Source organism: Oryzias latipes, chromosome 15 (assembly GCF_053564925.1).
Source record: "Oryzias latipes strain Hd-rR chromosome 15, Olatipes_Hd-rR_3.1".
In the NCBI taxonomy this organism is placed as follows: Eukaryota; Metazoa; Chordata; class Actinopteri; order Beloniformes; family Adrianichthyidae; genus Oryzias; species Oryzias latipes.
Window position 1 is genome coordinate 8,737,811 of NC_136251.1, and position 27,752 is coordinate 8,765,562.

At 43.5% G+C, this 27,752-nt stretch overlaps 2 protein-coding genes across 10 annotated transcripts in view; one reads left to right on the plus strand and one right to left on the minus strand.

The window, feature by feature from the left end:
• plekhh2 (pleckstrin homology domain containing, family H (with MyTH4 domain) member 2) overlaps positions 1 to 6,210 on the minus strand; it is a 43,436-nt gene extending 37,226 nt beyond the window's left edge. For 6 of the 8 annotated variants that reach the window (XM_078931677.1, XM_078931676.1, XM_078931675.1 and 3 more), the window contains exons 1-2: positions 5,996 to 6,207; positions 4,043 to 4,170 (exon numbers count right to left, since the gene is read on the minus strand). In XM_078931677.1, the coding sequence (XP_078787803.1) occupies positions 4,043 to 4,165 (123 nt within the window). In that variant the 5' untranslated portion in view covers positions 4,166 to 4,170; positions 5,996 to 6,207. Of the gene's footprint in view, positions 1 to 4,042; positions 4,171 to 5,995 lie in introns of all 8 variants that reach the window. The other 2 variants (XM_023963175.2, XM_023963174.2) reach the window with 2 other exon arrangements.
• Positions 6,211 to 6,325: 115 nt separating this feature from the next.
• thada (THADA armadillo repeat containing) overlaps positions 6,326 to 27,752 on the plus strand; it is a 125,150-nt gene continuing 103,723 nt past the window's right edge. The window contains exons 1-21 of one of the 2 annotated variants that reach the window (XM_078931674.1): positions 6,326 to 6,344; positions 6,836 to 6,926; positions 7,016 to 7,125; positions 7,198 to 7,325; positions 7,432 to 7,580; positions 8,312 to 8,344; positions 8,420 to 8,468; positions 11,461 to 11,654; positions 11,779 to 11,873; positions 13,858 to 14,081; positions 14,148 to 14,848; positions 16,091 to 16,245; positions 16,316 to 16,471; positions 16,545 to 16,652; positions 16,728 to 16,851; positions 17,822 to 17,967; positions 18,623 to 18,851; positions 18,925 to 19,060; positions 19,149 to 19,285; positions 19,378 to 19,524; positions 20,452 to 20,618. In XM_078931674.1, coding sequence (XP_078787800.1) covers positions 6,854 to 6,926; positions 7,016 to 7,125; positions 7,198 to 7,325; positions 7,432 to 7,580; positions 8,312 to 8,344; positions 8,420 to 8,468; positions 11,461 to 11,654; positions 11,779 to 11,873; positions 13,858 to 14,081; positions 14,148 to 14,848; positions 16,091 to 16,245; positions 16,316 to 16,471; positions 16,545 to 16,652; positions 16,728 to 16,851; positions 17,822 to 17,967; positions 18,623 to 18,851; positions 18,925 to 19,060; positions 19,149 to 19,285; positions 19,378 to 19,524; positions 20,452 to 20,618 — 3,261 coding nt within the window. In that variant the 5' untranslated portion in view covers positions 6,326 to 6,344; positions 6,836 to 6,853. Of the gene's footprint in view, positions 6,345 to 6,535; positions 6,649 to 6,835; positions 6,927 to 7,015; positions 7,126 to 7,197; positions 7,326 to 7,431; positions 7,581 to 8,311; positions 8,345 to 8,419; positions 8,469 to 11,460; positions 11,655 to 11,778; positions 11,874 to 13,857; positions 14,082 to 14,147; positions 14,849 to 16,090; positions 16,246 to 16,315; positions 16,472 to 16,544; positions 16,653 to 16,727; positions 16,852 to 17,821; positions 17,968 to 18,622; positions 18,852 to 18,924; positions 19,061 to 19,148; positions 19,286 to 19,377; positions 19,525 to 20,451; positions 20,619 to 27,752 lie in introns of those variants that run through there. The other variant, XM_023963169.2, reaches the window with a different exon arrangement.

The window sequence follows — 27,752 nt, forward strand, 5'->3', positions numbered from 1 at the left end:
CATGTTCACTGAACATGACAGATTAAAAAAAAGAAAAAAGATGAAATGCTTCAGGAAGCATGGAGGACTGTTGTTTAGGACCGGCAATAAAAGTCTGTTAAAAAAACAACAAGAGAATTTCAAAATTGTGTTATGACTCTTCCATAGCATAACTTGAATTATTTCTGCTTTATTTATAGAGCTGAAAAACTCACAATTTTTGTCATGTATTTGTGTGCAGATGAACAGACAAGTGGGAAACAAAGAAAAACATTATTTTATTTTTTTAATAAAGGGACAATGGATAAAAAAAACAAGAGAAACACTGTAAATACGTAGGATGATAGCCTTGGCTAATTTTCATCCTCTGTCCCATGCTGACCATGGCCATTCACATCACCTTTAAAGCCCAACTCCAACCATCTTTTGATCTATTTTCAAATCGTTAATTATAATTATAACATTTTGAGCCAAAATCAAACACCCTGTCATTTTCTAAGACGTACTTTCTGCTGAGCGACAGTAGTTTATTAGAAATTTACGTCTGAGTTGTGGGCAGAACTGTTGGTGTGACCAAACGGAGAAAGCCTGGTGTTCATTCCCCGTTTCCCATCATTCTCTTCTGTAAGCTTGCAGCTATATATCAGAGCTATCCAGCTTTAAAGTTTTGAGCTAGATGCCAATTCTGACGAGAAAAATAAAGACGTTCATGAATCTAGTCGTCAACAAGTGGATGCATGCATCAGAATGGAGCGGAGCAGGGGGCTTGTGGCCCACCGTTGTAGGTCCTGCGTCACAAATACGAGCTTTTTCAATGGCATTTTTCGTCTGCTCCTGATTCACAACAGTTTGAATAAAGAAATACTAAGAAATGCAACTTTAAGTTTAATTTTCTTTATATGCGTCCTCAATCACGAGAAGAATGCTAAATGTTAAAAACTATTTTTGTTGGAGTGGGTATTTCAAGTCCTGATTATGGCTCTAACGTTGCTTGACATTTTTGCTGCACTGTTAATGTTAGGTTGGGGGTGTGAGGGGCTGTAGACTTGCAGGAGCGTGTGTAAACAGAGAGCTCTCACCACTCAGAGGTGAATTTCTAATGAACTCCCACACAGGTTTTTTGATTTTGGCTGAAAACAGTTTAATGATAATTAGACGGACCATTTGTTTTTTGGGCTCAGATTTGGTCCCCAAAGTGATAAAGCAGGAACAGAAGAACCAACGAGTTCTTGTGGAGGTTCTTGTGGATCCGACATAGAGGATGTGACACACATGGCCTCTTTGGTTCCACAAAGAGCTGCTTGGTTCTTTGTGACAGAAGAGCGCTCTGTGGGCCAAAACCAACATCCCTTCATTTCCCTGCATTCACACACACAACCAAACGCTTTACTGTTCTGATACATATGCATTATCCCATGAAAACATAGGACTGCCTGGACCTGCATGAAGCCACATGCACACTCAGAAGGAGTGACTGCCTCTGCCTGCAAACGCACTTCCTGTGAATCAAGCACACATGCACATAATATTTACTAAACTGGGCATTTCCTCCCCTGGGTGGTTCAATTTTAGCACAAGACTTTATTCTTTTTCTGGTCTCTATTTTCTTTTCCTCAGCTCTTCATTTGAGCTTTCTAGGATTGTCTAAAAATCAAGGCGAATTAAATGAAAACAAGTTAAAGATTTACTCAGTCAGGGTCTCCAAAAACGATTTCAGAGCCAAACAGTTTTTATAGTCCGTCAACTGTTATAGACTTTGCTATAAATGTTTCAGAAATGAAACTCCAAATGAGTTTCAGGCACAGACACGAGGAAGGTGCACGGCTCCTCCTCATCCGTTGATGAGCTCATGCTCGGAACGAGATTTTGGGGAGTTTGGAGTCACGTTCCTCCGCCCCAGCACAGCTTTAAAACAACAAGTGGTGCTCGTGGGAGCCAGGGCAAAGGAAAACACATCAGCCGGAGGCTGAATGAGGGAATCGGAGCGTCAGCAGGCTCTGAAAACTAGGAGACAGGTCAAACGGCAACACGCCATCACGCTGGCTGAAAAGGAGTGCGGCGGCGGAACCTTGAGGCGCAACGTCTTTGAAAATACTCTTTTAAATATCTAAGCATCTTCATCTGCTACCAAAACTACTTGTATCCTCAATAAACTATTTAAAAAATGGACCAAAAAAGAACATTATAAAAACAAGACAAATCACCACAAATAAGTCCGAACTACTTTGTCCAGATTTCACATTATTACACAATCATCCTGACCGTCATGGAGTGAATACACAAACCCACTCTGATCCTCTTTTGATCTCTATTAACCCTTGTGCTATCTTAGGTGACCCCCCCCTTACATTGACGTGTTCTCCCTACCATGACAAAGGTGGATAAAGGTGGAAAGATTTCATGTAATCCATGGACACCAGTGAAGATCACAAATCATTGAAGAAAAAAGGTTCAGAGCACTGTCTAGTGGGTCTAGATCAGTGTTTTTCAACCAGTGTGCCGTGGGAGATGGTCAAGTGTGCGGTGGGAAATTGCCATCATTAACTGATCTAAAAACATTTCCCATCTCCAGGATATCAGCTTTTTTTGTTCATCCAAACAGGCCCTGATAAAACGTAGTTTTATCAGGGCCTGTAGTAGTTAGGAATATAAAAGATCATAAAATTATTTTTTCTTTGTGTTTATTTGATTCTATTAAAGACATTCTGATAAGAATGACGGTACCGTGATTTAGCTGCTCCTAAAGCTGTTTGTGGAAAAGTCCCGCCCCTTTAACTGTCTCCGCCAATCATTCTTGAAGGCTTAATCACATGTCATCAGTCTGACCAATCAGAAGTGGTTAAAGTCTTCATTTCGTTGTTCCAATTTAGCTCAAAAAGTCGCTCAGTTCTTCCAAAAATACCAGCTAAAGCTCGTCTTTAGCGGTGTAGCTTTCCACAGAATCCGGTGTCGGACCGTGGAACAAGTGAACAAAACAATGAAGCTCAGAGAAGCTAGTCTTTCTGCCCTTTTACGGCAGTTATCACACTACATCTCCCATGATGCATTGGGTTAAAGGGACAGCGCCTCAACTGAGAACTTAAAGCAACAGTATTTAGGTAACAATAAAAAAGCTTTTTCAATCCATGTTGGCGTGGAGCATGCCCCTCCCTTCTTCCCCCCGATGGGATGCAGAGCAGGAAGCAGCGGATTTTCTAAGCTCTTTTTCAAACTGCATTTTTTTCATCTGCTCCTGATTCACAACGATTTGAATAAAGAAATACTGAGCTTAATTTTCATCACCCGTGTTCTCCATCATCATAAAAATGTTACAAGAACATGTTAAAAACGCCAAAAACGTCCCTTTCATCCGAATGGGTCTTTAATATGGACTTCTAGTGTTTTCGTATTTATTCATTTAGATCAGCAGTTTCCCTTCAATGCCCAAAAGGTACAAGTCTCAGTTTACTCGGACAAAGCTAAAGTATGTTTTATTCTGATGCTAAAAATAAAGGTATGTTGCCAAAATTGCTACACTACTTTTTTCTCTTCCTGATGAATCTTTATGTTCTGCTTATCTTTTTTGTTCTTTACATGCATCTAAACTGCAGATGAAACTCAGTAAAGTCAATGTTTATTGGGACTGAACTCCTGCACCAAAGCTTTCCATTTAGCGATGAAATGTGGAGAAAAAAAAACTATTTATGAAGCACTTTTACATCACTTTCCAAATCCCGCTCTTTTCGCCCGCTCCAAGACGCATTCGTGCAAGTTTTTCTGCCGAGCTTACTTTAGAAGCGTAATTGGCGGGTGTTTAGGTCAACGCCATCATGTAGCAGAGCCATGTGGTCCAACGGTCGTTTACCTCAGCGCCCTAATCTGCATCCCTCGGGAGCAGCTTCACGTCGAGGCCACAGAGCAATTTGGGCAGCAGCAGGCAGCTGCTGTGCCCCCACCAGAAAAACATCCCAGCTCTCCTCCTCCTCGACTTCTGAAGATTCACTATGCTGCCAAATCTTCCCTGAGGTAACTTGGCAAACAGTTTAGCACCACACATAATGGGGCGTAAGTGCTTTGGACCAACCTTATCTGCCGTGAGTTCCCGGATCTTGATGATCTGGACTCTAAATTTCAGAAGCAGCGTCTCCAAAACCATGCACTTCTCCTTCCAGTCCTCCTGGCTCATGGACTCCTCCCCTTCCGCCATGTTGCCTTGGTGTTTGAAAAAGCACACAAACACAACCATAAAACTAGGATCACGACTGTTTTTACCCATTCATTCATATCTCCGTCGGTATTTGCCCCCCCCCCCCCCCCCCCCCGGGACGTACTTCACAGTAAAATCCAACAAACGTCCCTTTTTAAGCCGTTTAAAAATTCCACACGACGGGCGATGTTGTGCAGAAACAGACAGACGCAGTCACAGCACAGGAGGTCTGCTGTTCAGCAGATGTCTCGCCCCCAGCGAGCTCCTGAAGTGCTCCAGGGCTGAGTTCAGCTGAAGCACTGAGGGCTGCTTTGCTTGGCCAAAGACCGCCGCTGTTCCCAAACACGCAGACACCCTCTCTATTGTTATTTATTTTTGGATTCCAGGGATATCTTCAAAAACAACACAGAGAGCAGCGGACAGACAGGCATCACTGGTAGAGAGATGAAGACGAAGACAACCTCTCATTACCAGCAGGGCCTCGTCTCAAACACATGTGGAGGTGGATCATCAAGTGTTCTGGTTCTGGTGCTTGTTTACTGTGGTAAACAAGGAGGACAGCAGCAGAGAAATGAACTCTGACACCAGCAAAACATCAGCAACTATGCAGAGAGGTGTTGATGTAAAAACACCAGTCTGCAACCTGCAACACTCAAAGAGCCATTCTGGTGGATTTCTCCCTAGCAGAAGTCTAACTTTGCTCTTTAAAAAAAAGGGATACTGATCTGTATTTATGTCATTGTTACTATTATAATAACTATAAATACAATCTAAAGAGAAAATACACGTTTTTGTAGAATATGAAATAGTTAACTTCCCGTGACTTTGTTTCAAAATAAAAGAAACCCTGTGTCACATATGATCATGTCAATGCAGAAAATGTGCTAGTAGAAAAAAAGAGAACCGTTTCTTTTACTGTTTGCAGTGCAGAAATATGTAAATCTAAAAAAATACATTAAATCATAGCTAATTATGTATAAGCTTTATATTTATTAACTATACGTTGCCCTAAAAATCCTTTAGTTTGTTTAAAAAAAGAAAATCTGCCTTATAATCTGGTGCGCCTTAACATGTACATGTTGATGGTGCACAAAATGATTTAGTTCAACTTGTGATACAAAGTGCTCTTCAGCTGTTTGTGAAGAGTTAACTTTACTCTGTTTTGACATTATTACTTACTTACTTTTTTACATTACAGTTTCTCCTTTATATTCAATCTTTTTCTTTGACCACAATAGAGAAGTAAAGGAGCTCCAGAGCTGCAGGTTACAAACCGCTGCTGTGAACTTTGCCAGAAGACTTCAGCTTTTTTCCATCATGACTTGGAATTTTTAACAATGATGTAGGTAAGAAAAAAAACTCATTTAAAAATGTCTGTTATAGAGTTACATTGTAATTTATAAACTAGCAAATTTGTTTTATTCAATTCAGAGATTGTTTTATTATAGTCACAGGTTTCCTTAACTTAGGAAAACAACAATAAGTGTAAAAAATTCTAAGTGTTACCTCAGTCTATGAACTTCTTTGTTGGTTTTCGCCTCATTTCTAAAAGGAAGTGTCATTAAATTAAAGAATTATGGCTTTAAAAAAAATGTCCCAGCTTTTTAAAGCGGCCCAGCGAGGCCTTGAACGCAACACGAGTATCCAGGGAAAGCCAGAATACTTTCTAGAAAAAAAGAAATTCCATTAGTTGTGATGGGCACTTCCTGTTAAAAAGTCAGCGCCCCGTTTCACCACGAAGCGGCTAAATTTGCTGAAATATTATTCAAATAAACAGTTGGCTTTTTTCTTTTTTCAAAGTAATACAACAAACTTTTTTCTTCTTCTTACCTGATATACAACTGCCTCTTTAATGAGTCTTCACGTCATCTCGTATCGAGCCGTCGCGATTTTGACGTTAAATATGAGCAGAAAGATGCTGTTGACTAGTAAAAAACGGTAATTTTCTGTCTATCCCTCAGCTTTTTATTTCAGCTCAGCTAAAGTTGGGGATAGGATAAACTATTTTCAAGGCGGGGCTTCATGGGATCTGACCAATCATATATTTAAAAGGCGTTTCTTCTCACTGAATGGTCGTGGTTTGGGTTTGATTGACAGGTGTCTTCTCCAATAGAATTCCGGAGCGCAACTTTACAAACACCAGGAAGTGACGTGTAACCCGTTTCAGCTCAGACTAAAGGTGCGTCAAGTTATTTTGGAGGATGAAAGACATTAATGTTTAAATTTCACGTTTACAGCACAGTTATTTAAATAAATACGATTTTTTTAAATCACAAAGTTAATTAAAGCACATTTCTAATGAAAAACCACCCCAAGTTTCTGCATTAGTTTGGTAGATACCGTTAAAAATATCTTATTCTGAAAATTCTACCGGAAACAAAAAACCGTATCCGTTTTTTCGCAAAGCACAGGAGGAAACCACATGCTGACTGGAGTGAACATATAAACGAAATTTGTTATTGCACCTTTGCTAAGCTCTCCTGGTAATTAAACCGTTTTAAAACCGCCTTTTGTTGGATTTGACTTATGTCCCTGACGCACTGTCGGTTTCATGCAGCTAGCTAATGTTAGAAACGTCAGGACTTTGACCAAAGTCTTATTGAACGTTAGTGGTACAGCCAGGCAGCTGCGGCACAACAGCTGATTTACTCTTCTTTACTGAATTTGAAGCATTGATTGGAGAAGACCATGGTGGTGAAGAAGAAGGCTGCCAAAGTGGAGGCTGCAGTGTTGGATGAGGAGAAGCTAAACAGGCTTATAGGTAAGAAGGTTTGGGAGAATTATTATGAATGAAAAATGTCATCTCTTGAAAGAGGAATTGTAAATAAATGTGAACATTTTTCTTTATAGCATCTCTCTGTATCAGTGGAGGAGATGAGGAGGCGGGACAGGTCGCCCAGAGCCTGCAGTCCTTCCTGCAGCTTACAGATCCAGTGCAGCAGGTCCAGCTCATTAAAAAGGTGGGTCCACTGACTCACAGAGGAGTGTTTACCAAACACAAGCCAAGCATGTTAACATTCCCGCTGAATCAGACAGGGTCCCAGTTGGAGGTGCTGACAGAGGAGCATTCTGATGGCATTCTGGATGCTTGTCTTCACACACTATCAGTGGTCTACACCACCCTGCAGGCCAAGAACCCGCTGCGGCGTGCTATTGCCAGGTACAGACAATACAAACATGGCCGTGAGGATCCTGTGCATGTCTAAATGAGTCTATGGACAGACGTAGCTCACACACTTGGATTCACATCATGTCTGTGTCGTCAGTGTTTTAGGTTCAGTACCTGAGTGGCTTCAGGAGCGGGCCAACGACAGTTTGTGCGGCTGTTTGTCTGATTGTATGAACAGGTCGTCTTCAGACCGATATCCACAGATTGTTGACATCATCGCTACTTGTCTGGATGGTTTCCCTCTTGGTAAGATTTTTTTTCTATCTCTTTGCTGATTGTTATGGAAACTGGGGGAGGGGGACACACACTTTGAAAGACCCACTCCAATGAAAGTGGTGTTTTAAATATGTTTTTGTGGCATTTATCTGATGATGGAGGACGTATATAAAGAAAATTAATCGAGCATTTTCGAGTTTTTTTGTTTTGTTTTTTTACAAATTGTGAGTCAGGAGCAGACAAAAAAATGCAGGTCAAAAAAAGAGCATATTTGTGATGTAGAAAATACGCTGGGTGGGCATCAATTCTCCCTGCTCTGCTCCATTCTGATGCATCCTCTTACAGACCAATAGATTCATGCGCGTCTTGTTTTCCTCGTCTGAGCTGGATTCTGGATTTCTTGGGAACTAAACTGTACGGCTGGATGGCTCCAATACTGTCCGCCATTTTTGTTGCACCTGTAATGTTAGGCTGGGGGTGGAGGGGGCTGTAAGCTAGCGGGAGAGCGTGTTAACGGATAGTTCCCAAATATGGGTGGCAGGGAGGGGTTGCTCTGCACCAATGTTCATATCTGCAACTCATTGGTGAATTTTCTAATGAACTACTGCCGCTCTATGACCTACAAACCAAGTTTTTTTTTTGTATTTTGGCTAAAAACAGCATAATCATAATCCAAAGACCGCAGGTCAAAAGATGACTAGAGTGGGACTTTAGCATTTCATTTACCATGAAAAACAACATTTTTTATTCTACTTTTCTAGGTGAGAAGTGCATCAACAAGCTTTTACCTGAAGGTTTGTTTCCACCTTAGTTTGAAACGCTCATGAATCAGGTATGTCAGGTTGTGATTGTTCACATTTATTTTATAGTGCTGAAGTTTCTCCACAAGGTTTTGGAAGATCACCCTCGGCGAAACAGGTACAGAAATTCCTTCTCTGATGCTGCATTCACACCGGACACGATTCGCCCGTCAGGGGCATCAAGTCTCAATGTTGAGGTGCAGACCCCCCCGGCTTCAGGCGGCCACTTTCAATGGAAAGTCTATGCAAACGTATTAAACGAGTTTGTAGTGTCCTTTTCAAAAATGATCACGAAGGAGAAACTAATAATTGCGGATTAATAAGAGACCAAGACGGACATTTATCGGAAAAGAACTGTGAAAACACAAAGCCTGGAGCGCTAATGAACAGGAAAAACAGATAAGAAGAAGAATCCCCCTCCCTGCCGCTACCTGCGTGTCTGGCACTGACCTGGTGTGAACACCCCCATCTGGACGCCTGTTCGTGACACCGCATATAGCAGTGTTTTTCAACACACTAGTGTGCCGTGGGAGATGGTCAGGTGTGGGAAATTGCCCTCATTAACTGATCTAAAAACATTTACCATCTCCAGGATATCAGCTCTGTGTTCATCCAAACAGGCCCTGATAAAAGACTGAGTAGTTAGGAATATGAAAGATTGTAAAATACTTTTTTCTTTGTGTTTATTTGATTCTATTAAAGACATTTTGATAAGAATGACGATACCGCGATTTAGCCGTAGCTTCCGACATTTTTGGAAAAGTCCCGCCCCTTTAACTGTCTCCACCAATCATTCTTGGAGGCTTAATCACACGTCATCAGTCTGACCAATCAGAAGTGGTTAAAGTCTTCATTTCTTGTTCCAGTTCTGCTCATGAAGTCTCTCAGTTCCAACAAAAATACCAGCTAAAGCTCGTCTTTAGCGGTGTAGCTTTCCACAGAATCTAGTGTCAGACCGTGGAACAAGTGAAGAAAACCATGAAGCTCAGAGACTCTAGTCTGTCTGCGTTCGGCGACTGTTGGCACTACATCTCCCATGATGCATTGGGTTAAAGTAACAGCGTCTCAGTGCACAATGAACCTTTGTTGTTAAACGTCTTGAAATAACAACGAACACACATCTAACAGTTTTTAAATCTTCTAACTTAACTTTTATTACATCTTTTAGAAAAAACAGCTGCAACTTCCAGCTTTTTCTGCCACAATTATCACAAAAATGCACGTGAGATTGCAGAGGGTCTGTAGATCAATACAGACTATGAGTTTCTCCTTTTTTATTTTTATTTTTGGATGCTGGTGTGCCGCGGGATTTTTGTCAAGTTAAAGTGTGCCGTGGCTCAAAAACGGTTGAAAAACACTGGCATATAGCATGTTCTTGAATGCACCTCAGTGTGTGTGCACCTTCAAGTCAATTTACAGACATCACCTGAGGTTTTGTGGCACGATTTGGGCACCGCGCCGGACGCCCAAATTGCGCTGCGTCAATCAGGGACCCAGTTTTGGTCATGTGACGTTTTCAGTGAGTCAATCAAAGGGTAGAAAGATAAATCCAGTTATGCTGCTGGATGCTGGAGACTTCCATCCATTTTCTCTACCCGCTGGGGCCGGAGGCTATCGTCCTGTCCAGAGTGGATCCCGCCCAACAGAAACGGGGACACTAGGGGGGGTCGTCTGCCCGCAGACGGAGAGCGGGTGCCGTCATAGCGGCCGGGATCGCTACAGCTCCACAGGCTTATGATGTTTATCTTTTTTTGAATCAGACAATAATAGATGATGAGACTCTGAAGGATCGGTGAACCCAGATGTGCTGCCGGCGCCTCTGTAGAACTTTCCAAACATATAAACCAAAGCTTCTCGCTCCACATCATCCATGTTTTCCATGATGAGACAGCAAGTGAAGCCCAGGAAAACGTTGACGGTTGCTCCGCGGCCACGGCATGGAGCAGTACATTTGAATTGTGTCCGGTGTGAACATTCCACACCCAGACCTGGAATAATGCATGTGCTGTCAACACAACTTGACTGTTTTTTGTAAGAGCAAATGAGTTTTTTTTTTTTTTACTTTTTTTGTGTGCAGTCATGGTGTTAAAGTTTAAATTGAACTAATTACATGTTAGTTTTACACAACAGGTGTCATTTATTTAAGAAAACTTCAATATTTTTTGTTGTTTTAATGGAAATGGATCACTGTAAAGTTTTGCTACACTCTGAAAGGAAATTATAGTAAACAAAACAACTGGAGAAACAGTAACAGACCATCAGAAGACTGAAAAATGTAGATCCCTCTTACAGAGAAGTCGCAAAAAAAGCCAACGTTCCGGAAGAACTCTCTCTTTGAGCATCAAAGCTGACTCTGACAGGAAGAGGTCTGGCAGACCCAGAGAATAACCCCAACCACAGGACCATTGTCTGACAGGGAACATCTGCATGATAGGCGGCTCACAGGACAACAGCTTCAGGCGACAACTTTGGTCTGCAGGATCTACTGGAAGAGGTGCATCGAAAAAGACGACAGAATCAAAGATTTTCAGGTCACAGAAGTTACAACTGCAGACTGGATTTAGATGTTATGGATCCGTGAATACAAATGTGAAATCTTTGTGTCATTGCGCAAAATACGTGTCAAAATGGCGAAAGGATGACTCCACAGTGTGTGACATCAATAGTCAAGCATGGAAGAGGAAGTTTAGTGGATGCAGAATTGTTACTTGTTCAGAGTTGGTCCTCCTGAACCAGAACCACCGCAGCGTTCTGCCGCGTCATGCAGTTCTCCGTGTTTTGAACCCGGTCGGTCAGCAGCTCCTCCTACAACCAGAGAGGAACCCAGAACTTCCTTGAAAATACGGAGACTGTGTGGACTCGAACCCCATGGATCTGCTTTAGGGTGGCCAGAATGCTGTAACAGTTGGTAATCTATAAAAGATGGAGGCTTTCATGAACGTTTAGATCCAAACATGTCTTTTTGTAACTCCAGCTGCTTATTTTTAACCTTCTTTGACTTTCAGAGTGAAACAAAACATCCCAGTGAACAGTTTCCCATAAAACCCTGGTGATCCTGATGGCTTTTGACCTGTTGTGTGTGTCTCTGCTGCCCCCTGCTGCTCTGCCAGCGGTCTTGCAGGCCGTCACATTGCTCAGGCCCAGCTCATGCAGTCCTGCCTTTCTGCGGTGAAGACCTCCATGCAGGTGCTTCAGAGATCTCAGGACACCTTGAGCTCTGCTCTGCAGGCGGGACAGGATGACGGCGGGCTGGAGGACACGCTCTGCAGCCTGCTGGGCTGCTACATCCACATCCTCACTGATGGTGGGAAGCAATGAGCATTGGAGCTGAAGCTTAAGACAGACAGTCGAGCTTTTCTCTGAGTGTTCCTGAATGTTTGGGTGGAAGTCTGTGTCAGGACTGATATTTTGATTCTTCTCTCCTTCAGAGGAGTTCATTCAGTCCGTCCAGAGTACAGCTGGGATGGCGGTGGTGTTGCTGCTCAGGTCTGTCATGGGGGCTGGAGAAAAAGTTTCTGGTGTGGTGAGTTTATGTACTATAATTTATTTATAAAGACTCTTAAAAAACCCCATAAAGAAACAAACTTCTTTTCCAGAAGAAAATGCAGGGTTGAATGCTTTAATGCTGAATGAAAAGGAAACTTAAAGGGGAATAATTGGCACAAAAAAAGAGAAAGAAATGGTTAAAGTTGACCATAAATAAAGTGAAAACAGCACAATAACAAAAAAAAGATATTTTTGTGAAAAATGCCAGTGTCGGGTCTCGACCAGCGAGCTTCTTCACCAAGGATTCCTCATGTATTTCAATGGAAGCAAAAATCCTGGAATGTCTTGAAAAGTTCAAGGATATGAAGGACTAAAAGTCATCGCTGGAAAAGCTGAAAGAGCTCAACATTTAAGTAGTTAAATTTTTAAAATAGCTGAAAAGTTCGTAGGAGTTAAGCAGCAAAAAATGGCGGAAGATACTATAATAAAGAAAGAGAAACAGGAAAAGAATGGCAAATAGTGACATTAAATGAAAGAAAAAAGTAGCATTTGTCATCAGTGCTTTTTGTCTGCTGCAGCTACTGTTTCTGTGAGAAGAGTCTTCTCACTGATGCAGGATCTCCTGTCTTATAACAGATGTTCAGTATTGTGCTTCACTGTCGCCTCTACATGGTCGTCTATTGCTCTTTGTGTCAAAAGGCCACAGAGAGAATTTACTGCAGGCCGTCTGGCTGTACTGGAATCATTTGGGCTGATCTTAATGATCTGAAGTCTCTGGTCTTGATTTTTTTTTTATTGATGATTGTGAATGAGCATTTCATAGACTGCTGAATTAAACAAAAGAACAGTTTTCAGCAGAGAGTTAAAAAGAGGAACAAAGTTTGTCTTGAAAGCAGATCATTCTAGTGTTTTTAGGGGGGGTTTCCTCTGTGGTGTCTTGGTCCTCTCTGAGTTGTGACTTCATTTATGATTGGTATAATCCAATTCAGTGCAGATTATTCCAATGAAGACACGTTGTCTTAATTGTATTCAAATGGCCAAATTGAGGAACCGACAGATTACAATGAAGGACTTTCTGTGTAAGTAAATAGTTAACAATAGAGAGGAAGAACTCCATTTGAATTGGAGGTTAAGAAGAAACCTCCAGCAGTACCAGAAAACCAACTTCTGTGATGGGTTTGGGTCTGAGAGGACAGGAAAGAGACAAACACCACAAAAGCTGGAACATCTGCAGCATTAGGACAAGAAGAAACAGATTATTGACCACAACCGAAATCCTGGAACATCTGTCGCACGAGCTGAGTTAGTTCTTGGAGCAGAGCATGAAGTAGATGAACACAACTTCACTGAACATCTGTCCCAAGTCAAAGCAGATGTTAGGAACTGATGAAGACAACGAACAATATCAGCCACAGAACAGAGATGGTAAATGGCGTTTACTTATAAAGCTCTTTCTACCCTCTTTCGAAGGCCCAAAGCGCTTTACAGTCACAGTCCCATTCACACACACATTCACACACATTCACACACACACACACACACACACACACACATTCACACACATATACAGATCTGCTGGTCTCTGCAGCTGAGAGAGCAGAAGATGTTTACCAGTCTCTATAATGGGATTATTTGTGTACATTTTTGTGTTTTTGTGCTTATCACACACACAAACTGTCTGTATATTGTTTTTTTTGGATGTGTGAGAGTATTTGTATCTATGTGTATGTGTGTCTTTGTGTGTTGATTGTGTGATTGTGTGTATGTGTCTGTCTTTGTGTGTGATTGTACGTGAGTTTGACTTTGTGATTGTTTGTGTGTCTGTGGGATTTTATGTGTGTGTCTTTGTTTGATTGTATGTGTGTGTGTCTTTGTGTGCTCATTTGTGTCTTTGTGTGCTCATGTGTGTGTGTGCGTCTTTGTGTGCGTCTTTGTGTGCCCATGCGTGTGTGCTCATGTGTGTAGGTCTTTGTGTGTTCACGTGTGTGTGTGTTGTGTATCGTGTGTGTGTTGTGTATCAGGTGTGCGGTCTGCTGCTGGGTTCTACTCCAGGTTTGGGTTCAGCTCCTCTGTTCCTGAAGCGCCGCTGTGAGTCTCTCTGCGTTGGCGTTCGCCCCTCGGCGGTCTCTCTGTACCTCTGTCATGGCGCTCTGGCCATGCTGAACTGGAAGAGCGCCCCCCCAGGGCCGCAGGGGGAAAGGCTGCTGCTGCTGGTGCCGGACGCCCTGCTGGACTTAGACGTCAGGTAATCTTTTGGATCTGGGTCAAATCCACAGAGCTCTGGATCTGTGTAAACAATCTTTTCCTGCAGTGTGAAGGAGTCCAGCACCGCCATGGTGGTGGCGCGGGTTTTAACTCTGTGGAGCGCTGCAGCTCTGGACCGCCTGCAGGGGGAGCCACGCCTCTGCTCCCCCAGCCTCCAGAACGCCCTCATTGGAGGATCTGAATTGCAGCGCCGCCTGCTGGAACACGTCTACTCCCACTGGGAGCATCCGCTGGACGGGGTCCGCCATCAGACCCGTTCCCTGTTCCGTAACCTCCTCCTCCTCCACCAGCACGCCACCCCGTCCGTCCTCCACCCGCACGAGGATCCGTACATCAGCCAGCTCACTCGCAGCCTCCTGGCTCTAGAGTGGCACATGAGGGGGAAGTACGGCTCTCTGAGCTGCCTGGTGGAGCTCTACGGGGCGAAGCACCTGCTGGACGTTGATCCACAGCTGCCGACCTGTCTGCTGGGTTTGATGGGCGACCAGACGCTGGCTCCATATGCCAGCGACCTCCTGGAGAGGCTGTTTGTGTGCCACAAGGCCCAGCTGGCAGCAGAAGCCGAGGACTGGATGGAGAGCTGGCACCAGACGTGGGTGAGCCCCCTGCTGCGCGTCCTCTGCGGCGCCAGACCGGAGCAGACCACCTACACCCTGGACTACTTCCTGCCCAAGCTGCTGCGCTGCAGCCCCTCCTGCCTGACGCACATGGTGCAGGTCCTGCAGAACAGCCCTCCCTGCACGACAGGTACTGGACTCCTTCTCATTTCAAAATCTCAAAACAGAACAAAATGAGTTTTCAGCTCAAAAGAGTAGAAACTGGACTCTTTCATTGAAATTAAATCAAATCGGATCTACCATAAGCTTTTGTTTTATTCACATGAAATATCTGAGTCTCTCTTGATTGGTGACAGAGGTTGCTATAGAAACAATGACTCAGACGGACTCTGGTTCCAACATGGCGGCATTGGTGTCCTGAAAAAATGGCGACTGACTTGACTTCATTTGGTTGAAGCTGGCAGTGCGGGTGACATCACACTCAGCTCTCACATGCATTCAATGGTTTGTCTTAAACCAATGGGATTGGAACATTCCTTCCAGTTTTTGAGCGCTCTGCCACAAACCGTCATCGCTTCATCCTCAGTGGTCAACATTCAAATTGTGTCGTGCACAAGTTAAACAAACTCCATACTTGGTTTTTTGTTGCACTTTAGAGGGCCTATTCTATGCTGTTCTTAGCCCTTGTGCTATCTTGTGGGGTCATCTGGACCCCACAAGATAGCACAAGAGCTAAGCCTTCTATAGTAAGGCATATCCATATATATATTTATGTGATAATATATTACCTTTGGCACACAAAAGAATGAAGTTTTAATCAAATATCTGTTATTTTCCTGAGCTTTTTTCCAACCAGGAAGTAAAACGCCTCTTTCTCTGAGGCTCCGCCTTTCACTCCTTGTGGGTCCGCCCATTTCATGACATCATCCTAGAGCCGGCCTCAGCTAACAAACATCATCCAAACTTAATTATCCGAAAGATGGAGGAGCATACTGAACGTATAAAAGGAAAGATCCGATCACCGTTAGCTCTGTGCAGAAAGGGGGCGTGTCTGTTAGCCTGGGGGGGCGGTGCTGGCAGGGCAGACTCTTCCTGGAAGGGGCGGTTCTTTATTTGTCTACATCAGCTCGTGTGAATCTGACTCATATTCGTGGGCTGGGAGGGGCCGGTGCTCAGAGTGCAGGTTTTTAGAGAAATACTCAGAAATGCGTGGACGGATCCAAATACTTCTTTAGGGTTTCTTTTTGTGAGAAGTGAGCATCATAAAACACTCAAAACATTGATTCTGAATGGTATAGGCCCTTCAACCTTTACTAAAACAAGGCCCAGAAAGTGTGAGCCCCAAAAGATTTAGCTTGATCGTATATGGGCTCATTCTTTGGGTCCTAACTGTGAGCCGCCTGCTGAACTCATCTGGTCTGACCTTCTGCAGTGTCTTCAGGGAGCAGGGGTCCCTTGGGGGCGTTAATGACCTGCCTGCGAGCAGCAAGGGCTCAGGGGGTCGCTCCGCCCTCGGGGAAGGCTCTGTGGGGAGGCCTGGTGCCCCTCCGGCTGCTGCGGAGTGCGCTGGTTCACAAACACGACCAGGTGAGTTTGTCGGCACCGTCGGGGTCCGCGCTTTCGTGGGTGTTTTGTCATCAGCTTTCTGCGGCTTCAGGTGAGGATGGACGCTTTGGGGCTGGTGTGTGAGAGCCACCGCAGCACTGAGGTTCTGACTTTACACGAAATGGAGCTGAGTCGGCATTTCCTCCCCCCCAACCTGAACAGCCAGTCACCAGGCGTCCGGCAGCAAACAGTCAGCCTGCTGAAGAAGGTGAGGCTTTCCCGTGGCTGCAGTTCTCTGCTTGTCTTTGGGAGCAGACGGGGATTCTGGGTTTTCCTTGCAGATGCTCTGCAGAATGAGGGACAGCACTCAGCTGTTGCAGAAGAAGCTGATCCAGGAGGCAGATGAGGAGCAGAGAGACGGAGTCCAGGCCTCCCTGCATCAGTATAAGGTCCACCTACCACAAGGTCACATAGAGCCACCTGAGGGAAGCAAAGCCGTATTGATGAACCGCTTTATGCTGCAGGAGTTTCTGCGCTGGCTCTGCGTCAGCCTGCTGGACTCTTTGTACCCTGGAGCGTCCTTCTCCAAGTGCCTCATGTCCCTCCATCTGCTGGGTTTGCTGGGCCAGTTCTTTACCTTCAGCACTGGTAAATGTCCATGTTATCTTCCCAATCCAAAGAGTTTACAAAGGATTTTCCTCTGCCTCACTTTCAAGTCACCGTTCATCCACCTTTGGATCGTTTACTGAACAATCCATGTCAAATTTAAAGACCAAAATGCTGTTTTGGGGGCTTTTAGCGAGTTCTGGGAACATTTTTCTCATGATGGAGGACATGTATAAATTGAATTTCTGAGAATTTCTTTATTTGAATAGTTGTGAATCAGGAGCAGAAAAAGGTTTCGTCTGAAAAAGATTGTGTGATATCGAAAATACTCTGGGCGGGGCCACATCCTCCCTGCTCTGCTCCATTCTGATGCATCCACTTGCAGACAAATAGATCCATGTTTTTTTTTGTTTTCCTCGTCTAAGCTGGAGTCTGAGTCTAAAGTGGATATAGTAACGTTAGCCTGGGGTTGTGAGGCTGTAAGCTAGCGGAAGAGCATGTTAACAGTGAGCTCTCGGCTTTTGAAAGTCAAAAGATGATCGGAGTTGGACTGAAGGTTTGTGCAGTCCTGAATTCTGCTTTATCTCTTTTTTTACATTTTTTTTTCATTCTACATTTTCGCCAACAGGCCGATACCCATCGGTGAGGCAAATTCATATGCTAAAATCTCATAATTTTCATATAAAAATGCCAAATAAATGTGATAAAGCAGTAAATATAATTCAGTAAAGCAGAGAACCAAACATTTAGCTAAACACGAGTATGAAATAAGACAGATTGTCGCGGAACACGGAGACCAAACCAGCATAACAGCTATGAGGAGTCCATCTTGCCTGTTATGTTCTTCAAAAAAAGTAAGATCTGATTGAACGCAGCGTGACTGTAATGCGGGGACGTTGAAAAACATGAAGAGAATGAGTCTTTTCCTGTTGGCTAAAAGGACCTTTCCTTTTGCGTTTTTCGCTCCATCTCACCTGCGTTCTCTCCCCGCCGACCGTCTCCCGTCTCACAGACCCGGATGTCTTCGCCCTCGGGGAGGTTGTGACGCCCGCACACGCTCAGAACGTCCTCCACTGCGTTGCCAGTAACTTCCTGGAGGTCAAACAGCTGGCCTCCGTGGTGGTGCGTCAGCTCCCCCCAGCAGCTGTTGGACTTCAGGTATATCTGGCAGCAGTCTGCCGCCCGGCTCACTGAAAGTCGCACAACCTCTGGCTCTGTTTGTTCAAGTTTCTTGTTATTTTATGAAACGTTTCTGGTTTCTAGGTGTGCTGAAACAAGCGCGTTGTTGTTTGTAGAAGACATTTATCCAGCTTTATACCATGGTCCGGTTGAATACTCGATTCTGATTGGCATTAAAAAGTGATAATGCACTCCTAAAAAAGAAGTTCTGGTCACCTAGCTTAAATGTATCACTGCTCTGGCTTCTTTAAAACGAACTTTAGCTTCATCATCTGGACAAAAACAAGCGAAGGTGAACTTTCTCTCTGAACTGATGCTGTATTTAACACATCGTGATGATCAGCATATATATCGCTTTCCTTTGCCGTTGCAGTCGAGGCCCGCACCACACCACGTAACAAATAGTCCGTTTTTTGTGAAAAAAGCGATTCAGACTGAAAAAATGACAATAAAGTACTAAAACTGGTTGAATATTTATTTCTTTTGTAAGTGACCATGGTAGAAGTGGGTTGTTGTGCGTTAATTTCTGATAATGCACACTTTGAAGGCCATTAAGCCTTACTTAACCACCGGAGAAGTGTGGCGGTCAGAGGAAAGTGCAGACAGACTCATTTCCTGTCTGTGTTTTTTTTAGGATGTTGAGAGAATGCGCTGCATTCTGCAGGCGGCTCTGGACCTCAGTACCAGCAACAAACCCTTTGACAGCGTCACAGCCGCCCATCTGCTGCACCTGCTGCTGCACCAGCCGGACCTGACCAGGGCTCTCGTATGCTGCTCCCCGGAGGGGGACCTCCCCCTCCAGCCGGCCTCCCCGCCACCAGGGGCTCCTGAGGCCGTCATCTTGGAGCTCAACACTCTGGCCGGTAGGAGTCCCAACCCCCGTGAACACGCCGACCGAGGTGTCCGTCATTAATCAGGGGGGGTTTCTGGCCTCAGTGGTTCAGTTCTTGCTGCACCGCCTGCAGTCCGAGGTCTCCAGAGCTGAGTCGTCTCTCCTGCAGGCCGCCGCTTCCTTTCCTCTCTACGGGCGCGCCCACTGCATCACCGCGGTCCTGCAGCGCCTGGACACGAAGTAAGACTCTTTGAGCTGCCTGCTACCTCCCCGATAAAGGCCTTAAGACCACAGCCAGGCTTTTTTTGTTTGTCGGATGGCCTTTCAGGAGTTTGATGCAGACGGAGCAGTGGAGATCTCTGGTGGCACAGCTGATCGCGGTGTGCTACAGGATGTCTGATGTTGTGTCCCCTGTAGTCCAGAGCTCGTCACCAGAAGGGCTCATCCCCATGGATACAGAGTCAGGTGATTAACCTCACTGTGTGGACACACATCTACGTAGAGATTGAATCGTTATTTGGAGTTCTCAGTAACACAGCTTGTGTGCATTCTGACAGAAACCTCTGAAGGCCTGCAGACGATCCTGCAGGAGATTCAGCCCAGAGACTCCAACGACTTCTTCAACAGGGCCAGAGAGTTGGAGAGCAGTCAGCCAGATGCTCGCACTCTATCCCAGAGCGCACAAAGACCGACACTCCACACAGGTGAATGACACAACATCGCAAACATTAACCAAGCAGGGTTTAACTGCATGCAGTACTCCTGGCATCCTGAAGGGGGAGGCGTTTACCCTATTCTAGGGCTTCTGTCCTGGAGTTCAGTTACCAAAGACACTTCAATATGGTGGCCCTGAAGGGCAAATTACATCAACAAATCCTTCAACACAAACATTTTAAAGAGCACAAGATCACAGCGACACTTAAACAAGTAAAAAAAAAAAAACTCAGTAACAACAGCAAGACATGTTGGACAACAAAAGAAAATTCAAGAAACCAAAACGTAATTCAAAAAGAGCAAAACACTGAAACAAAAAATGAAACAAAAGTAAACAACTCTTTGTCAAATTTCAGGCAAAAACTTCCTTCTGCTTTCTCTCTTTTTCAAAACTCTAACATCATCCTCCAATCAGTGATCTTTGACTACCTTTTACAGTTTCGTTTTCTGTCTGATCTTTTAACGTTTCATTTTCTGGAAATTTATTTTCCATTGGTTAACTGGTCACTCTAACTCTAAAAGTTGTCCCTAGGTGTGAACATGGGTGTGTGACCAGCCTGTGGCCCCAGACTGGTCACCTGTCCAAAGTGTCCCCTGCCTTCGCCCATGAGTGTCCGGGATAGGCTCCAGCAGCCCCACGACCCCGAAAGGGACAAAACAGTTTAGAAGATGAATGAATGAATACTTTTGATTAACAAAATGTTTTTATTTTTTGGGGGGTTTCTGAAATTTTGTATATTTTTGCGGCAAGTGTTCCATTGATGTGATTTGGACTTCAGGGCCACCGTACTTGGAGGGCTCTTTGTATTAGCATTTTGCTTTGACAGGCCCATTCATTTGCTGTTGAACAACTCTAACTTGCACTTTACATATTAAAGGTATGTCATGTTTGTCTCTTTGCTTGGATCCTGCTGCAGCTCCAGGTGCTGAGGGTTACAGAGTGACGGCTCAGATGGTGCTGGTTTGCTGCTGGCGGAGCATGAAGGAGGTGGCCATGCTGCTGGGGCAGCTGTGTCAGAGTCTACCCCTGCAGCACGCCGATGGAAGCGAGCGCCCACACTGCGGCCTCATCACAGAGGAGCAGGTGAGGGTCACCGATCCCGAACACGCCAAACGATCAGTGGTCACTGTTCTCTCAGACTCACTTTGGATGTTTTTTGGCAAGAAGGGAAAAAGGGAAAACATCTGAATGGAGGTCAAAGGTTAACTAGCTCCAACTCTAACCCTTGTGCTATCGTGTGGGGTCCAGATGACCCCACTCCCAATGTTAACGTGCCTTCAAGGCACGTTAACATTGGGAGTGGGATGAAAATGAAAAGTTAAAGGGTAATAATTGGCACAAAAAAAGAAAAAAATGATCAGAGTAGACCATTAATAAAGTGAAAACAGCACAATAACAAAAAAAAGATATTTTTGTGAAAAATGCCAACACCGGGTCTCGAACCAGCGATCTTCTACACCAAGGATTCCACAAATCCTGGATTATCTTGAAGGATATGAAGGACTAAAAGTCATAGCTGGAAAATGCTGAACGAGCTGAACGTTAAAGTATTTGAATGGTTAAAATAGCTGAAAAATTGTTGAAGGAGTTAAGCAGCAAAAAACTGGCGGAAGACACTATATTAAAGAAAGAGAGACTGAAAACAATGGGTTGCTTTGAATGCTTTATAGCATTCAACCAATAGAGAAACACATGTCCTCCATCACCAGAGAAATTACATAATAACATGTTAAAAACACCAATAACAGCATTTTAATAAGAGTGCGTCTTTAATATTTCCTGAAAGTAACTTAGTAGAGTTGTTAGTAGCTGTCTGTCCCTCAGTAACATGGCAGGAAGCTGAAGATTATTTACTTTCTATTTCTTCTAATTCATCACTAATAAAACACAAATACAACTTGTAAAAGTTGTATTTGCAGTGCATTTACTGGAATGACTCCACTTTTTTAGAGTATAATCCTGGCTGAGAGGAAGACATACATGAAGGTTCACCACAGTCATCCAGTTCCTTCAGCTGAACCATCTCTGTTCTGCTGACATACATGCAAAAAGGCTAGTCTCTTTCCGTGTTAAAGTCTGTTTTATAAAGATGTTAGCTGAAGTTTTAAAAATGAATCTACTTTCTCACATCTGTCTCCCCCTGCTGTCTGAAAGAGAGAATGCAGATTTAGGACTTGTCTTTATTCACTTTAGCCTCACAACTCCCAAAACCGTGAGGCCAAATCATAGTTAGCCTAAAGTGAATTAAAAAAAACAGTCTAGTTTTGATAAAAGACTAAACACCTGACCAAAACAAAAACAAATGGCAGCAACTCAATGCATTTAGGCATGTAGACATGGTCAAGAAGGCTGTGGACCAGGAAAGGGGGAGGGAGGAGGGGGGGTCAAGGGGGGGGGGGGGGGCGGAGTCAATTGATTACACACAATTGGAAATAGGCAGACTGGGTGGTGGTGTTGATGTGATCAACACCACCACCCAGTCAGTAAAGAGTTAGATTTGATTGACAGAGAGAGCTGGCTCATCAGCGTAGCAGTGGAAGTGGAAGTTGAATTTAGAGAAGATATTTCCAAGGGTAGGTAGATAGGAACTGTAAAAGGAGGACTTACAGATGATGATTCATTTAATTTGAAAAAAAGGGTGTCCATTGCAATTTTGTGAAATATGTCCATAACCATACGCCCAAAAACCGCCTCTTCCAAGCGCAAAACCTTTTATCCGATAAATGTGAGTTTTTTCAAAATTTTATTTTTTTCATTATGCTAATTTATTATTGCAAATCCAATTTGCGCAGGTTCATAGTCAATAGAAACAGAGCTAATGAATAAAAGAGTAAAACTCGTTTTTGGTCTAACAGCTGATTGGACTGCAGTGGTTTGGATTTCACCGTCAACTCTTTTAGGTTTGAAGGGTCCGGTGCTCCTGCATCCAGTCCTTCTATGTTGATGATAGGTTCCCTTGTACCTGATGGTAGGAAAACACAAACTTTTGTTATTGAAAATAAAATAATTTGACATTTTTAGATGAATAAAACATAAAACACTATCGTCTGTTTAGACCAAGTCAACACGAACTTTCTGAGCTAAATTTTTTGATCAACCAAAAAAAAAAAGTGTCTAAAAACAAAGAACAGAATTTTATTTTTTTGTATTTTTCACTCTTTTCACAAGTGAATATTTTGCAAGCTTTCACTTTGTATTAATTTCCTTTTTTCTTTTATTATTCAATCCATTAAAATTCAAAAAATTGTGAAATGTAAAGATTTGCCTGTAGTAATGACATTGATGTTGACTAAAACCAAAGCCCTGCATGGGATTACGGTATTTAGAAAGTGTCCGTTTAACAGGGAAGTGAGGTGAGTTTGTGTCGGTGTGTTTGTGACCCCACACTGGGAGGGTCTTCAATTAACATCCGCTCTTGATATCACTACGCTTTCATTTCAGGCGCGACCCTGCTGGTTTAATGACCGCGACGCTCCTCCTTTTCCACTGCATTCTTTCCAAATCACTTCCATTACCAGCAGGAAAACACACACATCACAGCCGCTCACACACACATCACAGCCGCTCACACACACAGTCTAAGCTGCTCAGGAATAGTTGTCTGAGTGCTTCAGGATGTGCACATTCAGAATAACAAGAGGTTGCAGACGCAGTCTGTGCTTTGCAGTGTGGGGGGTGCACCGGTGTGTGTTTGTGTTTACTTGTTGTTTGTGAGTTTACACTGAGAGAGAAAGCAGAGCAGAGCAGTATTTGCTGAACAGCCTCTTTTTCTTGTGTTTACTGTGCGCTACAGTCTGTGTTCTCAGCTGTTTGGAATTCACATTTAATGTTTGACGGCTCTCTTTACTCCATTTTAGATTACAGAACTTGGCGGTAACGAGGTTTAAATCTGACAAAATTAGGAGAAGCAAAATCTGAATGGTAAGAAATACCTGCTCCTCAGTTCTGAGGTTTAGATGCTTAAGTTGAGGCTGTTATACGGGATGTACACTTGACTTTGCTAAGTTGTACAATGATGTGTTTGAGGACATCTGCAGGGAATCTGAATACATAAGAGCGTAAATGCACCGAAGAATTTCTGGTGCTAGAAATGTGATACTAAAAGCAGGACAATGAGGGGGAATTATATTTACAACCATTGACTGTATAAGATAACTGGACTGAGTGACTCTGCTCCTCACATTCTAAGCAGGAAGTACCCACCGGCTCCAAAAAGCCAAAATCCCTTATAGAGAAATAAACAGCTGTTACTCAGTCATTCTATTCATCAGAATAACTATTCTTGATCTGATGCATTTTTTTAAACATATTCTTGATAATCCTAATTTTTTAATGATATTTCTTCTTTACTTCAAGCTAATGAAGTTCTACACGGACCAGTCAGGTGCCTCAATAAAAGTAGGCAGTCTTATGTCCAATGTCCCAAACGTTTGATTGACAGATTCTCCTGAGCCAGCTGTCAAGTGGGAGGGGTGTGGCCTTCCAACAAACTCACTCCTGATTGTCTCGGGTGGTTGCCATAGAAATGGATATCCAGACAGATTTGGACCAATCACCACTCACTATATTTTTCAGACCATGTTGGTCCGGGGTATAAATAGTCGCAGGAGCCAAAGAATGCACAATAAAAAAAAAAAAATCATATGCAAGTCGCATTTTTGGGAGAAATTTAGTTAAGAATAGAACGGGCATTTTATTTTGAAAGGCAAATCATAATAACGACATAGATAAGAACAATAGACTATAGATAATAATAACAATAGAATAAAAGCACACACATCTACGGTAACACACTTATGCTTATTTATCTTCATGAAACATAGTAGGATACTATTAGCGCAACATATTAACAATTATTTAGACAACGATAAAAAACATGCTAACACGTCAACAAGTCAACTAAACTCTCACTTCAAATCAATAAATCTTAATGCTCGGTGTCGCGTTGGAACAATTTCGTCTTACGTCTTTCGTGGCGCTTCTTCTGTGTTGCTGATACACACACCTACAGCGCCCTCTAGGAGCCATTGATATGTTTTTAAATTACCTATAGGTCACACCTGAGTATAAGTTACACAACCCTGGCCAAACATATGCAAAAAAACGTATACTCTGAAAAATAGGGTACTCATTCTGAATTGGCTTTATTTGGTAGGAGCAGGAAGTCCAACCAAATAAGGGGGGGGGGCGCACTCTCACTCAGTCCAGTTTTCATATACAGTCACTGGCACGGCCTCCTTGTCATCAGGGCTGTGGTGGAATGTCTGGGTGGTGGGTCCTGGGTGTCACGTGTTGTAAGATCTTTTATGCCCCCCCCCGACACACACTGTATAACTGTTAATCCTTGAAGTTCTGTGGAGGGAGGGGGGTCCTGTTTCAGAAAGGCCACACCTCATTTAGCACAATTGGAATTCCAAATAAAACAAAACAATGTTTGAAAAGAGAATGAGGCTTTTTGTTGTATTTTCTTTAGCCTTTAAGAATTTTTATGGTCTAAGAGTTCGTCTCTCCCCGTCTATATTTATTATCCCTGTTAACCTTTTTCCAATCTACCCTCTGTGATTTGGTTTTGGGATTATCTGGAAGAAAGAAGTGCTGCACCATGTCATCACGACCCTGATGCTTCATCATTCAAAAATTTTGAATAATGAAGCAGTGAAAAGTGTGTATTTTTGAATCATATTTTGAATCAAAATATGATTCAAAAATACACACTTTATACTGCGCGGTGTGGAGTATGTTCCTTTATTCTGTTACATCTTTGTTGTTTGTTTTTAACATTGTCAAATAAAAAAAATAAAAACACAATTTTACTTCCACCACCACCAAAAAAAAAGTTTAAAAAAGAAGATAAAGAGGCACATATTTGTATTTCTGTTAGGAAAGAAATACAAACATACAAACATAAGGATTGAGGGTTGGAAGGATTTCAAAGCATTCATCAAAAACACCTTTGGAGGAGAATGAAACGAGTAGTAGTAGTTACTTTGCTCTGGAAAACGTGCCAGAAAATCACAATTCCTCCTTTCTCCTGCAGTCTAACCCCTAAGTGCTGTCTGGAGTGGGGGGTGGGGTGGGGTTTGTGTGTGCTTGTTTTGCTCACGGCTCAGTCCATGTAATTAAACTTTGGGAAACGTCTCTCCTCCCCACATTGGAAATCTTTTTTTTTCTTCTGGGAAACAGGCACTTTTGCAAACAGGAAGTTGATGTCTAAATAAAGTTCACACCGTGCCCTCCCCCTCCCCGCCCAGGAAGCTGGCACGGCCATTTAAACAGTTCCACAGACGGGAGCCTTTTGGAGGGGAAGCTTTAAATAGGCGCCGTTGCAGCCCGGCTTAGCCCCTCAGTGCCACAGCGGTCTGTGCCCCGGCTGCTGGGGCCAGTCCCAGGGTGACTGTCGCAGCCGTTTTTACCCCCGGTGAGGTCAGCCCGTCCTCAGAGTCCACGCTGCGATAACTCACTGCGTTTGGCGCTGCTGCGGTTTGCTCAGCGGGACTTCAGCCAGACCAGTTTGGGACTGCAGGGTCAGTTGGGTTTATTGACCAGTCTCATGACAGAAAAGGAAAGGGGCTGCTTAAGCCTTACGTCTTCATTTAGTCAGCTCTTTGAATCCCAGCCTTCAGGAAACTTCACAGAAGAAACACGCATCATTCAGGGACGTCCGTGTTTCCGGTTCATCTGCAGCTCCCGCCCCCTTCAGATGTTTTGTCTGAGCCCTCACCGCTGAGTGTTTGGATTGAATTTTCTTCATGTCACTCAGTTTTTTTTCCTTTTCTTTCATAAGCTGTTGGTGTTTTTTTGTTTTTTTGCCTGCGGGCGGGGCCACCCCTCCCTGTGCCCTCAGTGCCACCCCTGGCTAAGTCGAGCCTGGCTGCCCCTCCGGTGGTGGTGGTGATGCCACAGCCGTAATGACAGGGAGCCGGAGCTCTGGGTCCGCCTCGCCCTGCCGCCTCACCTGCAGCACACTCACCAGTTTACCCTCCGCCACACAAATAGGCCTCGTCTGTGTGTGTGTGTGTGTGTAGAATAATGTTGTTAACACTATTACTAACTGCTTGGTTTTACTGACACTGGCCATTACGCCGATGTCTCAGTGTCCTTTTTAAGCACGCTTGTCACGCTGGTGACCCGCTGCTCTCACGCTTGATGTGCTCAAACCAAACCGTGACTGGAGAATGTTTGGACCTTTGTTCATTTTAACATTTGCTTCCAACAGCTGAAAGGAGAAGATGGTTGTTTACACTGATTCTTGTGTTGTTTTTCTCTTTGCATTGATCCTTTGAGTTACAATCAAAAAAATAGCCCACGAATTAGCAAATCATCTTTATTTTTACAATCACTCTAGATGTTTTAGGGCTGTAAAACTCCTCCCTTCACTCTTTAAACACTTTTCTCAGACAGACTTGAACATTTTCACGCTTTTCTAAGTTGTGCAAACTTCCAAAGTTCAAACCTTCGTAGAAAAATAAGTCCAGGATTATGAAATAAAACAAAGATCTGATCGTGATCAAAGATTTGTGTTGATTTGATAAACTGAACGCATACTAAGCAGGAGACACGGCATGGAGGAAATTGATCGGGACGCAGAACACGGTGCGCAGCTTTAAAAAAAACATGCACAATGGACTTAAAAAATGTCCAAAATCACCAAACACTGTATTTCATACGTGTGATGATCCATCAGGTAGAAACCACACCCAGCTTTTGTCCAGCAGGTAAGAAGAGGAGAACACTAGCAGCCAGGAACTAACTTTAACAGAGATTAGCTGCCAAGTCCTTATGTTTAAAATATATGTATGTAACCAAACATGACCTGATGTTGTTATAAGATGTCAATAAATCATCAAAGGCTTAAATTTTTAAGGTGTGCAAGAATCTTGAAGCTTAGCAAATGTTCGCTAGTCGACCACAGTGGCGTGATATATTAGGAATTTCAGATCAAAACCAGAATTTAGATCAATTCCCCAGAATCCACCTCTTTGCTGCTTTGCTTTAAAGTCTTACTCTGATCATCTTTTGATCTATTGTCAGAGCGTTCTCAGTGGTCTTTTAATTATGATTATGCTGTTTTCAGTCAAAATCTTAAAACCTGTGTCCTTGAGTCGTGGGAGTGTCGATTCAGAGCAACCCCCTTTTACTCCCCAATTTGAATGACGAAATCCTCAGAAATACAATTTTGAGTTTAATTGTCTCTACATATACGTCCTCCAGCATCAG